General features: G+C 39.0%; 1 protein-coding gene across 3 annotated transcripts in view; it reads left to right on the top strand.

Moving 5' to 3' along the window:
- The window catches only part of mllt10 (MLLT10 histone lysine methyltransferase DOT1L cofactor), a 59,920-nt gene extending 46,922 nt beyond the window's left edge, over positions 1–12,998 (top strand). For 2 of the 3 annotated variants that reach the window (XM_084746785.1, XM_084746787.1), the window contains 9 exons: positions 631–748; positions 6,280–6,358; positions 7,776–7,972; positions 9,335–9,484; positions 10,028–10,083; positions 10,556–10,857; positions 11,298–11,318; positions 12,271–12,361; positions 12,625–12,998. In XM_084746785.1, coding sequence (XP_084602911.1) covers positions 631–748; positions 6,280–6,358; positions 7,776–7,972; positions 9,335–9,484; positions 10,028–10,083; positions 10,556–10,857; positions 11,298–11,318; positions 12,271–12,361; positions 12,625–12,909 — 1,299 coding nt within the window. In that variant the 3' untranslated portion in view covers positions 12,910–12,998. The remainder of the gene's footprint in view (positions 1–630; positions 749–6,279; positions 6,359–7,775; positions 7,973–9,334; positions 9,485–10,027; positions 10,084–10,555; positions 10,858–11,297; positions 11,319–12,270; positions 12,362–12,624) is intronic. The other variant, XM_084746786.1, reaches the window with a different exon arrangement.
- The last annotated feature ends 1,159 nt before the right edge of the window (positions 12,999–14,157 follow it).

Here is a 14,157-nt window from a genome sequence, read left to right as displayed (position 1 = left end):
TCTAAAAATGTGCTGGCTTTTACCTCTGAAATTTGAGAATTCATGTGTTATTTACTCTCTTTGTATCATCGTAAAATAAGATGAGATAATCCTTTATTCATTCTACAATGACAACGAATTTGCAATATTACAGCAGCAAAACAGATTGAAAAATAGAAAGAAGCCTCAATAAAATATTATGAAGTAATAGATAACTAAGCTTGAATTAAATGATGAAATTGCATATTTAGTATATATTAATATTGCAGTGAATTAGTATCTCTTTGTTGTGTGTGATCTACTTTAAATTAAATTAATTTTTACTGTTGGGCATTTTTCTCTAGTTACACTTCACTTAACTATTAATTGATAAATCAAGAAAATAGGCATCAGATAAATATCTAATAAATATGAATCATTAAAAAATAAAATTTCAGGAAACTCATCACAAGATTTCAAAAAAACAAACAAGCAAAAAAACCTGATGGCCAAGCAGTTAGGACGCATCCCATGTATATTTGTCCTCTAACATCTTGGGACCGTGTCAGAAATTTAATTTAACATGTTATCTTTTGGATCGTGTTAAGTGACTGTATATAATATTTCATCACAGTGGCTTACTCTCATCTGCATCTGTGAATCTGTCTACAGGTGAGCGGTCTGCCAGGGTCCGTCTTCAACCTCGCTCCCTCCCACATGTTTGGTAACAGGCTGAACCCCAACTCGGCGATGGCGGCACTCATCGCTCAGTCTGAGGCCTCACCAGCAGGTACGGCAGCATACCTAATGTGGCTGTGTGTGGGTGTGCATGTGACCAAACTGTGTGTGTGTGTGTGTGTGTGTGTGTGTGTGTGTGTGTGTGTGTGTGTGTGTGTGCGCTGGAGAGAGAAAGAGAGGGAGATAATGGATAGGTCATGCCCCTTCAGTCCCACAGAGGGGTCAGGGGTCAGCACTCGTGATATTTTCAAGCTCCTCCCACTGAGCTCAAGTTTCACACACCATCATTGCCCCCACTCTTTCTCTCTGTCACACACACACACACACACACACACACAAACACACACACACACACACACACACACACAAACAAATAAATACACACATTGGTTCACACACACACACACACATAATTCACATGTAAAACTCTTCTCTAGTCTCTGGTCAGTGTAAGAGACGGAGAGAGGAAGGTGGTGGTGTGATGGAGGAGCAGAGGAGGCCAGTAGCTGCATTCATGGAGCTTCTGCAGCAGAAAGGAGGTGCTTTTGTTGTCTGTCCAGTGCAGAAGAGCTGATGAAGAAGTAAGACGTGGTTATAGTAATCAGAGTAGCCACTTCCTGATAGAAGACATCTGGTTGAGCAGAGAAGCAGGAGAAAGAAGGGAGAGTTGAGAGCGAGGAGGAGGAGGAAGAAAGGTAGTTCCTGCTGCCGGTCAGCAGTCATCAGAGCCAGATCCACCCTGACCTGCAGGTCAGCTCACTAATCAGCCTGAATGACAGGGGGCCACAGGGCTCTGTGTGTGTGAGAGTGTGTGTATGTGTGTGTCCATGAGTGTGTGTGTAACAGATAGAAGCTAGGCAGGTTCTGTTTGTAGACACAAGGAAGCTTTGTGTTTCCTTGAAAAAAAAAAGAAGTTTGGTGTCATTTGAACAAATTGTGACACCATACTGCCAACCTTTTTCACTTTATCAATGAAATACTAGATTTTATGTTAAATAAATATCAGGGCTGCAACTAACAATTATTTTCATCATCTATTGATTAATCGGCCAATTTTCACATTTGATCATTTAGTCATAGAAAGTCAAAGAATTCTTGCATTTAAGAAGCTGTAACTGGCAAATGTTTGACATTTTTGCTCAAAAAATGACTGAAACGATTATTCTATTATCAAAATAGTTAGCAGCTAATTTTCTCTCAATCAACTTATTGATTATTCCACTAATAGTTGCATCTCTAATTAATATTGTATTTAATTTGCCAAGTAGAATTTTAGATGTGTGTGAGCCTTAATGCTGAAAAGCTAATGTCACAAGAGGCTTATTCCACCTTCTCAGGTGTGAGAATTGTCTGCTTTTCTGTTTTATATCATCGTATATGAATTCCTTGAAAACGCTGAATATGAATATCATCAACATTACCAGAATATTAAACTTTGATGCAAGTATAAAAAAAAGATATTCATTACCACGACAAAAAGAAAAAAGTCAGAGGCATATAGGAAAGATATTTTTTTCTTTTTTTTTATGAATAACCTGCATTTTGGTAGAGGATGGAGAATTCTGACTAATGACTGCCTGGTTTTGTTGCAATCCAAATTTCAGGCAGGAAACCTGAACTGAGTTCTTGAACAAACACTTGTTTTCTTTTTTATAGCTTTTGTACTTTTGATATTCTCAGTTGTTAGTATTGTATTGTTTTAAAAAATGTGGGATTGAGATGCATTGAAGTATCAACACTTTTGACACCCTTGGTCATCAGTTAATCGGCTTTTTACTTTCCTGATCAGTCAACCAACCATCCAACAAAAGCAAAAGACCTTCAATTTACAGTGATTATAAGACAGAAAAAACAGCAAGTCCTCACATTTGAGAAGCTGAAACCAGAGATTTTTTGGTTGTTTTGTTTATATTTTTGAAAACTGACTGAAATAATTTATCATTTATCAAAATAAAATAAAAATAGGTTTATTTTCAGTCAATTGATTAATCAAGTGTTACTTAAATGGTGGTTGTAGTACCCCAAGGAGGTATGTGAGATTTTTATAAAACGTTAAAAAATTTGTCATGCATAAGAATAGCTATACTACAATATGTTGAATAAAAATGTATGCACAATGAAACCACAGTTTATAGTCAGCATTCTTACTTTCAGTGCAATTACACTGCTGAAAACTACTGTACAGCTGTAGTAAAACCTCATCAAAGAACAAAGAAAGAATCACTATCATGTTCATTGTGAGCGAGAGGCCAGTTTTCATAAGGAATGATGTTTGAAACTTACTGTAATAAAGCTGAAAACACAGATGAAGAAAGCGAAAACAGAATGTGTTTTATATGATTTACCTCAACAAACTGACACTGTACTGCCACTGTATTACTGTACTACTACTATACTTTGAAGCTGTCAGTTGGTACTTGGCTGAAAATATATTTTAAAACATTTGAGAGCCACTGGAAAAACTGATGAATCATTTAATTGAAATCATTGTCTCTAGTACATAATGAAAAGGATTGTTATGCAGTCCTCAAAGTTGTGATATTTCCTTACCAAGTTGTGCACAAAGTTGTGCACAGCACATGTGTACAGCTACACAAGTGTGAAACTCTGTTTGTGAACCAGCAAGGGTCATGTGAGCACAAACATGCAAGGTGTGCATGTGTTTGTATGCATGTAGGTTGTTTACTTTGGCAGCCGTTTTCTCTTTGCCTTTGAGTGTCTGGAGGGAGGTGCCAGGACGGAAAGGGTTACGAGAGAAAAAGGAGTTGAAAAAGAAGGCGAGCGAGGGGCTAGAGTGGTGACCTGGTGGGGGTAAAAGCTGGGATTGACTGTCTTAAGTAGAGGGGAGTTTGTGTGTGAGTGTGTAAATGCAAAAGTGTGCGTTTGCATGTGTGTGCATGTGTGATTCATTACTCTGACTGAGGAAAATGAAAAGAAGCGTCTGGCCAGGGGCCCAGAGGGAGGAGGTAGAGACTCTCACAGAAGGTAGAGGAAGAGAAACGCGCAGGCAGTTTGAATGAAGGCTCGTGTGTGAAAGAGATACAAAGGAAGAGAGGCAAAGTTTTGTAGGTTACAAATCCACTAGTATGTGTTATATCACATCCACATATAATGCATCCACACTAAACCACTTAAATTTATCAGTTTAAGTTTTAGTCTTTATTTTAGCACTCAGCCGGCATTTTTCTCATCCAAAAACTGAGCTCTTTCTTTTTCCATGTGTTATATTTCTTGTTTTTTCCGTTATATTTGTTGTGTGCGGACACCAGAAAGAGTAGCTTGTGCCTTAGTGGCAGCTAGTAAGGATCCAGTCTGCAGAGTGCACAAATCTGAGAACAACATCAGTGTGTTTTAGTGTGGAGGAGGACAACAGAGCCTTTGGCAAAAGATGCACTATAAGCTGGTTTGGGGCACATTTAACCCTTGAGTTTTGAAGACCTTGGCTTTACTTTCTCAACTTTCAGGATCCCACAGATCCCACTGCTGGGTGTATAAACTAGGGGTTGATCAATTATTGGATCGGATATTCAGCATTTTTACAATTATGAAAATCAGTATTCAAGACATCACAGCATAAGAACAATGTCATATTGAGCGTGTGTCAGTTTTTGTTTGATTTTGATAAACCAAGTAAAATCTGAGATATATTTTTATGGGTTTTTTTGCAGTATGTCAAAGTGGAAAAAAATTAATTGTTAGATTATATAGATGATGATGTGCTGGTAGAAAAACATACCTAACATTGGTATGGTTAACATTTTTTAATGGGTTATGTAAAGGTAAAATCAAAAGCAATGCAAGGTTTAAATGCTGCTGGCAGTTCCTTGTGCTTTTTCTTTTGAAAATGATGTTGACAAGTTCTGTTTTAAATAAACACATTTATTAAAGGCATTTCAACACAGTTTTTTGGCAGAGTTTGTATTCCAAAATTTTACTTCCAAGATTTTCAGTTTTACTGGAAATATCGTTGCTATTTATCATTCATAGGTTTTCTTTCATTACTATTAATCGGAATTGATATTTGCCCTGAAACCATATTGGTTGACCTCTAGTTTAAACATAATAATAGTAATTGTTAAATCAACAAACTTTTTTCCTTTAAATCCTGCAAGAGCAAATATATTTAGCTGTTTGCAAAAAAAAAAAAAAGTTATCCAGACAAAGAACAGTAAGCATAGTAAGTGTTGATCCTACATAGAGACTTTACTTATGTTTAGGATCAGTTAGACTTGAGTGTTGTAAACTCCAATAAAAGAAATCCAAACTGACAGACTTGGGCATTTGGCAGTGCTGTCTACACCAATCACAGATATCACATATCATGATCTATTGTATTAAAGCATGTTTTACAGCTGGAGTCATCAGTTCAAATTCATGTTCATAAGAAATTTTCATAAAATTGCTAAAGATTACTAGTTTATAAAGCAAGTCTGATGTTTGAGCTGGTGAGGGAATCTCTAGGTCTTAAGCACTGCAAAAAGAACATTGTCACTGTCTGTGGAAACCTTGTATGTCCAAAACTGTTACTGTTCAGGAACTGGGAGGAAAAAACACTATGATTTTAAAGTAATTGAACACAGTGTTGTCAAAGCTGCTAGCTCTTTTTAATACCTTTCCTTGGTTTAATATTTGTAAAACCCACAGACAGACGTAAAGGGTGAAGAGTTATGGGGAAAAAATGAAAATCTCGAAGTATGGAGATAGAAAGTTTTTGCCCAACAGCAACAAGATTAGGGTAAGAAGACCACTTATTTTAAGTGTCAGTACAGCCAATCACTTGATATGCTCATTAACACGCATTTGTATTTTATTTGTCTCAATGCATGAAATACTGTTCACCTGGTTTAGGTAATAAAATATTTATAAGTCACAAAACGTGAACAGTTAAATTATGATTTTTGCTGTATTAATACTCCGTCTGGGCAGTATAATGATATTTTATCAATGTTGTGAAACGATGAGGCTAGATATCATCTCAGATTTTGGGTATCGGAAAATGGCATAAGTGTTGTCTTATCCTGATTTTTAAGCTGCATGACAGTAAAGTAATGTCATTTTCTGAATTTAGCAAACTGTTCTATCTGTTCTATTCTCTTTACCTACTTAGTCATTAAATCCACATTACTGATGATTATTTATCAAACGTATTATTGTGTTTTGTGAAAGCACCATTAGTCATCCTTACAGTATTCTCACAATATCAAATCGATGTTGAGGTATTTGGTCTAAAATATTGTGATATTTGATTTTATCCATATCCCTCAGCCCTAATTAAAACACAGTATAGGTGATCCCAGAAGAGGTTGAACTCATCCAGACTCAGCATTATAACCAGGCTGTTGGTCTCACTCCTCACCAGATGTTTGTTGTGATGCAGAGTTTCGTTGTTTACACACCAAAATGAAAGAAGACATTTAGCTGTTCTCTTAATTGTGGACATCTTTACACAAATGTTAGCATGAATGCACGTCTTTTCCACACAGTGTTTTCAACTTTGGCCAACTAAGTGTGGACTTGGTTTTAAATGTACAATCGATTTTTCTTTTTCTTTTTTTTTTTTCTTTTTTGTGTGTGTGTGTGTAGATCAGGAGGTGGGAGACGGCAGCAGCGGCGTTGGAGCTCAGGGCTTCTCCATAAGAGCTTCTCCCAAGACCACCCCGCGGTGAGTACACACACACTCACTCACACACACAGATGCCCCCATCCCTCCCCATTTACATTCCTCACTGCCCCCCTCCACCCCTTCACCCATCCCTCCCTCCTCTATGCTTTTCCCTCCGCTGGCCCCTCGTCTCCTCTCTTCTTCCTCTCACTCCTCACACACACACACGCACACTCTCCCTTTCGCTCGTACCCCTACAGGCAATTCTCGCTCTCCCTCAGCCAACGATAACTTGTGTTTTTGAAGGTGGTAACCATCCTTCAGCTCCAGTTAGATTTTTTTTCCTCTGGGTTTAATCACACATGGAGGAAGAAGGACAGTCTGACGTTTTTTTGCATCTCCCGCATTTGGAAACATTTGTATGGATCTGTCAGGATGGGAATATTGATGACACAGAGCCAGTTTTCTTTGTTTTACTTCTTTGTGGGATGGATAATTTCACTTGATGAGGTTGGTCACCATTTACATTATTTTGGTTATTATTTTTCACGGTGCACTTGTATTATTTCAATTTGGGGGCATAAGTTGTGTGCAACAGGGTGGCATTTAATTTTAAGATGAAATATGACACGGAAAATGTTAACGTAGCACATTTTACATCAGTTTAAATTCTGTGAGGATTTTTTCTTAATTCAAGGCCTTAATGAAAATATAGTAAAGCTCTTAATATACAGATTTCCCCCTGAGTTTTTCTTAAAATAGCTTCCACAGTGACTGTTTACTCTCAAGCCTAATAATGTATGTTGTATATTGCTGCACCATTCATTCAAATTGAAATATTGTAGATATTGTCTGTTAAGATAGACATTTTGGTAGTTTTTGGAAAACATTTTTTGTGAAAATCCAGGAGATAAATTATGATATGTTCTGTAGGTGTGAACAGGGTTTGGTTGCACAGCATGCTTGTTTTATTACAGTCTTTTGCATGTAAAGTTTAATTTTTTGGATAATGCTGTGACACTGACACTCAAAATCAGCGTATTTAAGTTTTCACATTGATTGAACAGTGGAAAAATCTTACCAATTCTTTCTGTTTTTACACTTTTTCCCCACATTAAGGACCTCTCTGTCTGTCCTCTCTTCTCTCTCCTGCTGTCTCTCATTTCCCCTCTTTCACACTCAACAGATTGTCTCAGCACACACACCAAGATTTATCGCATCAAGACAGTCTACTTCCCTCTTTCTGTCTCTGTCTCTCTTGCATGTCCTCTTTCTTCCTCTCTCCCTCTCACACACACAGACAGAAAGCCTGGCCCCTTTTCATTAGAGGCCACTGTAACAACAAATTGATGTAGTTTTATAGCCAGCAGTGTCTATGTTTGTCTGACGTTTATGTTGGGTCGTTAATCTCCCCATTGACCTCTCTATCTCTCTTTTTCTGTCCACGCTCTCTCCCTCTCTCTCTGTCCTCATTCAGCTCTCCCATTGGTGGCCTGCAGATCCGCTATGACTCCTCGGGGTCGTTGCCGGGGCCGGGGCTGGGGTTGCTAGGGGCGGGGGGAGGTGGCGGCGGGGATACGGTGCCCCCGGTGGCCACCAGCATAGAGCAGCTCCTGGAGAGGCAGTGGAACGAGGGGCAGAGCTTCCTGCTGCAGCAGGGAGCGCAAGGAGACGGTGAGTGAGACACACACACACATGAAAACACAATGTGTGTGCTCATACACACAGAGCTGGGTATTATATGAGATTTTTCAACTCCAGTGTTGTTACAATATATATATAACTTCAGTACAGTAGAAAAATGGCGATGATAAATGACGCAATCCTAACTCTAAAATTTTATATTTTTATTATAACAGAAATGAAGTGTTTGCCAATAAGAAGCCGCATATTTTATTTATGCCAAAAATTCTTAACATTCATGTTTACATTTATGTTGAAATCTTTATTTTGAAATTTTATTTTGAAATTACAATATATTTGTTAAAAAAATAAAAACAATTGTATCCCCATAAGACACTAAATTGTTATTACAATAATTATTAAAATTATTAATATTTTATTTGTTATGTTATGAATTCTTCACTTTCATTTATTTACATTTGTGTTGACAGACCTTTATTTTGAAGCGTTATTTTGAAATCATGGAATTGTTTCTTCAAATATTCAGAAATGATTTGTAGTGAAGAATTTTTTTTTGACAATAGCGAAAAACTAATGAACCTGTTTTGAAAATGTAAGGAGTAGAAAGTGCTGATATTTGTGTTAAAATGTAAGAAGTAAAAGTAAAAGTTATCAGAAAAATGAAGTACAGATGCCAGAAGAATCAACTTACGTGCAGAGACAAAGTGAAACAGAAGCAGTCTTACAAGAACTTTGCATAAAAAAGTCTAAAATTAGTAAAATAATGATTTAATGCTGGAACTATCTGATAAAAGAACAAGATGACAAGATTGCAAGTTTGGCTGATCATTATTTCCACCTTTTCCCCTGTTTGTCCCATTGGTCACCTCCATCACCTTTTTGCCTTCCAGCTGTTGCCATTCATACTGTTGCCTCTCGCTTTGTCTCTTCGTCACTTCCTCACTTTATCTGTTACTGTAGCATCTGTCCATCTCTGTCAGTTATCTGAGCAGCCCTTCAGGAATCTATGAAGTGAAAATGAAAAAGGGAAGGCGGCCCAGTTGTTAGAAAGCTCATCCTTCATTCTGGACGAGTCAGGTTTAAGTTTCTGTGTCCCTCCTCCTCCTCCTCCTCCTCCTCGCTGAGTCGTCCTTGAGCTCTGCGCTGAGTCTGCACAGGCAGCAGGGTCACTGTTCTGTAGCTGATCTTGACCTCTGACCTCACTGTGGAGTCTATCTGTCTAATCAGTCACTCAGGCGCATGGTTTTGCCTTAAGGAAGGAGCGACTTCTCAGAAAGTCAGGGTGTTGTTGTTATTGCCTATGAATAGATTCAGGAAGTGTTGCTTCACTGCACTCTGATATTCTGATCGGTAAATCAAACCAATCAATTTTCTCATCTGCCTGTCTTTTAGTGGTGGGCATGTTGAAGTCCCTCCACCAGCTGCAGGAGGAGAACAGGAGGCTGGAGGAGCAGATTAAAACTCTGACTATGAAGAAAGAGAGACTGCAGCTCCTCAGCGCTCAGCTATCAGTGCCTTTCACCCCCAGCACAGCCTCCTCTGGTACACACACACACACACACACACACACACACACACACACACACACACACACAAATTATAACTGAGAATTAATGTTTTACAGAAAAATAAGAAGTGTTTATTATGATAATTATAGATAGGCAGCTAATGGGAGGTTGTGCAGAAAAAGCAGGATGATAATGAGCATATATTTACACTTTGTCCTGCTTTGCTACACACAATCATTTAGCATTTTCAGCATATGTACACAAAGATACAAGAGCTGAAACTATATTTTCTGTTTCCAGCTCCTCAAATGTGAAGATTTGTTTCTTTTTTGTGTTATTATTATTTAATTTGAATATCTAACAAAACAAGACATATGAAGACGTCACCTTGGGCTTCCAGAACTTCGTACGGACATCTTTCACTATTTTTTATCATTTTATAGACCAAACCATTATTGATTGACTGAAAAAAATATCAGAGCAATAATAGATGAACTTGAAATAACCATTAGTTGCAGCCCTAATGCATATAAAAATTGACATAGAGAGAAATTAAACCTGCATTAATCTGTTGCAGATGTGAAAGGAGCCCACTTGGGAGCCACTGACTCATCTTTACCTGCACCAGCTCAGGTAAGAACAAACCCGTGACCCAAACCCTAAAATACAAGACGATGAAGCAACAAATCATTAATGGGATACCGGAATTAGCTACAGTTCAGTGAAACAAACATCAGATGGTGAAGTTCAGTCATGAGCTCATGTTATGATATTTTTCAGGGTGACTGCAGGTCCTTAAAAAGTCTCAATTTCAATAATCTGCATTTTAGGCCTTAAAATGTCTTAAATATGATTTTGACAGGTCGTAAAAATGTTGTATTGATCTCACTGTAACAATTACTAAATAAAATCAACATGGAACCAATAAACACTAAAGCAAATGGGTGTGAAAAGGAAAAGTCTTAAATTTAACTTGTTGAAACCTGCAGAAACCAACAGCTACACTCATTAGTTTATATTTGTGATAAGCTGTATCATTTGAAGAATGTTGGTAATAGATTACAAAGAAGAGAGAGTTATTGTTGTCTTCCACTCTGTCTCTCAGGACAGTGCGTCATGCGGCGGCCACAGCAGTAGCGGCTCCACCTCGTCTCTCTCCACCCCTCCCTCTGTCTCCCAGAGCCCTCCTCAGCCACAGCTGAACGGCGTCACCGCCGTGGGAACTGCCCCTGCCGGACTGGGAGGAGTGGCGGGGCTGATGGGCGCTTTGGGTGCAGGCAGTGCGCTGGGCATGGGGGGAATCGTCGGGGCCCTTAACGGGGTGATCCAGACGCCGACAGGCACCGCCAGCCCTCACGCACACACTACAGGAGCAGCTACGGGCGTCACATTACCTGTTAATAACAAGTATGTCTGACTGCTGCTCTTACTGTTCTGAAATGTTTTTCTGGTGTTCTTCTAAGATTAAAAAACTCTTAATCTCTTAAAAATTTTGTTCCATGGCCACATTGATTATAAAATCACTGCATGTGATGTCATACCACCCGAATCAGTTTACTCTCAGTGGATTAAAGACATCCAGATTTGCTCCAGTTACCCTAAGTTGTTGAAACTTTGAAGTTTGGAGTTTGTCCATACAGCCTTGAAATTGGTCTTAAAGTACATTCATAATAGTCTTTAAAAGTCTTAAATTTAAGTCGTTGAAACCTGCTGAAACCCTGTTAGAGTACTGAAAACATTAGAATCATTCCTAATGTCTGGAAACATTCACCCTCATCATTTGAATGTGAGCTTTATTCTCTCCTCTCCTTTGTGTTTCCTCTTGCTTGCGTGATGGATTCTAACAGCTCAGCAGCTAGTAAGAACAGGTGAGACAGAAGAACCTGTAGCTTCAAGTCTCTACAGTCTGTCAGAGAAGATTTTGTGATGTGTTGTGTATGTTTGTGTAGTTATGTGAATTTATATCCCTTTTTAGATACATCATATTTTGCTTTTTGGCTTGTAAAATTGGTCAGGATATTAAAGATCAACTTGGTTCCAGAGGTGGGTAGAACAGACAAAAACTGAAACTGAATGGATCAAACACCAGACTCTCACCCAGGAAACTGGCTGTGTGTGAAGCTAAATGTCACTCTTAATTTTTGTAAGACTTAGTTGACATACTATTTTCAGGGTTTTTTAAAATTTATTTTCAGTTTTCTATCACAGTTTGGTTAGGTTCAGGCAAAAATAACTACTTGGATAGGTTTAGGGAAGGATCACGTTTTGGTTAAAATACACCCTTCCACAACATTTGAAAGGCTTTTTGGGAATCACAAGGAAGTGTCGTCAAGGCAATGAGCACTAACTAATTAAAGCTAGTGATTAGTAGTAGTAGCCAATCAGTACAGTAGGGCAGGACTAGGCGCAACAAACTTGAGGAAGAAAGTAGCATGAATGAATGCATAAAATAATGAATACATAAAAGTAGTGCAATGAATGTATTCAAATGTAACGTTAAAAACTCTATGAGTAAAAGGTATTCAGCATTAAACCTGCTCTGACGCTACAGTTTCTTAAATAAGTTCCTTATACATGTAATAGATTAAAAGTAGCTTGTTACTACTCACCTCTGCTCAGTTCTTTATTAATATTTAAACAGCAATACAAGTAAACATTTGTTCTTCAGGGCCAGTTTGTTAGTCGTCTTAGTTGTTTTGTGTGTTTCATATTACTGCAGTCAGCCTCTAATGTTTTTAACAAATTGTGTAATAGAATGTGTTGTGCTGATCGTGTGTCTACTGGGTTTGTCTGACTGCGAGCTGTGTTTTGTCTCCTCAGCGCTGCACGGCTCGGCCTGCTCACTGAGCAGCAGAGACTCCTCCTGCAGCAGCACCAGCTCCAGCAGCTGCTGTCCTCACAGCCTTCTGCGGTATGACACGCACACACACACACGCACACACACACACACACTGGCAGGCCATCACACACAGTTAAACACACACAAAGACATCGAGCTGCAATTTTCTGTTGGATAACAGCCTTAATCACAGAGCTTATTAACTCTGTCCTGCATCGTATCAAAGTCTCCTTTCTTGTCTGAAACTTTTACTTTATCCTAATGTTTCCCTCTTCCTCCCCTACTTTCCCATCTTTGCTTCCTCCCCTCCTTCCCTCTCTCTCTCCCTCCCCCAGGAGCAGCAGCAGGTGCTGCTCTACCAACTGATGCAGCAGCAGCAGGACCTCCAGCAGCTGCAGTCGCTCTCCTCCTCTGCCCAGATTCCCTCCATCCCGCTCTCCTCCGCTCAGCTGCCCATCAACAACCTGCTGCCCAGTGCCCAGAGCCAGGGCCAAGGCGCCATCACCGCCAACCCCTTCCTGGCGCTGCAGCACGCACACGCTGACACGCACGCCCCGGGGGCACAGAAGCCACGGCTAGCCGAGAAGGCCGTGGGCGTCACAGGGCAGGAGAAGACATGACGGCAGATGCTCTTTTTGTTTTCTTTTTCTTTTTTTTTTTTTATTGTTTGTTTTCTTTTTATATAAATAAATATGCAGAGTTTCCGGGAGATCAGCCTGTTGGTCAACTTTGTAGTTCAGCGATGAGAACATTGGCAGCAGAGAAATCTGTGTTCCTGGTAGATTATTCTTTCCTGTTGTCTGTGCTAATACATTAGCACACACTATGGCAAGTCATAGCATTCATGTGCAGTCACTGACTCACTCTAATCGACCTTTTCCAGGTTTATTGTTGCAGCCTTTTCAGGTTTCAGTCTTAACACAGCATTTTGTGTTCATTTGTACTATTTATTTCCATCCAATTTTAGATGTTTTTTTTTTTTTTCCCTTTTTAGCTTTAGTGCTATTTCAGGTTCTTATTTTATCACTGTTGAGGTTTTTCATTTGATATCACTAATAGCAACTTAGTGTGTTAGTGTCAGTAAATAAGGACATTGTGTGTCTTCTGTTCTCTTCTCTCAACAAGCGAGTTGACAACAAGGTTAGCTTTTCCTTTAAAGTGATAGTTAAGATTTTTTGAAATGAGGTTGTATGAGGTACAGTTGGTACCATTGACATGCCTGTAGTTTGGAGAGGCAGAGGAGAGTGCCAGCACCAAAATTAAGCAATGTACTGCTGTGGGCACGGTCAGCCACAAAAGGTATTTTAGCCACTGTAAAAAAGAAAAAAAAGGTCCATCTAAAAATTGTGAATATTAGTTTAAGTGTACACTATATTTAGGATGTTTTCACTGCTTTATGTTGATGTCATGCAGCCCTTTTTTGGTGGGAAGCTGCTGTTATACATGTGTAAGCAAAATGTTGCTTTCTCCAAACCAACCAAACCCTATAGGCAAAATCAATCATGTTGCCTTGCAGAAAAGGAGAGTTGCTGGTCTACCACTGTCTCCATCGGGTAGTTAGTTTGTGTTCTCGTGTGACTTAAGTGTTTGAAAAGAAGAGTCTGGATTCACCAAAGTCACACAATAACACAAATCTAACAGATAGAGGCAGTGGTAGACCGACAACCCCTGCACTCTGCAACGTAGAATGAATGATTTTGCATACGGAGTTTGGTTGGTTTTGAGAGAGGAATATTTAGATTATAAAACAACAGTTTCCTGTTGGAAAAGGCTGTCTGGTGGCAAAGCAGTGAATATATTCCAAATATAATGTAAACTTAAACTTACATAGATCTCTTACTTTAGGTGGATAAAACACCTTGTGTTGC

The sequence above is a fragment of the Lutjanus erythropterus genome, chromosome 21, assembly GCF_056507025.1.
Source record: "Lutjanus erythropterus isolate fLutEry1 chromosome 21, fLutEry1.hap2, whole genome shotgun sequence".
NCBI classification, from domain to species: Eukaryota; Metazoa; Chordata; class Actinopteri; order Lutjaniformes; family Lutjanidae; genus Lutjanus; species Lutjanus erythropterus.
The sequence above is the reverse complement of the archived record's forward strand: the minus strand, read 5'-3'. Positions and strand labels throughout refer to the sequence as shown.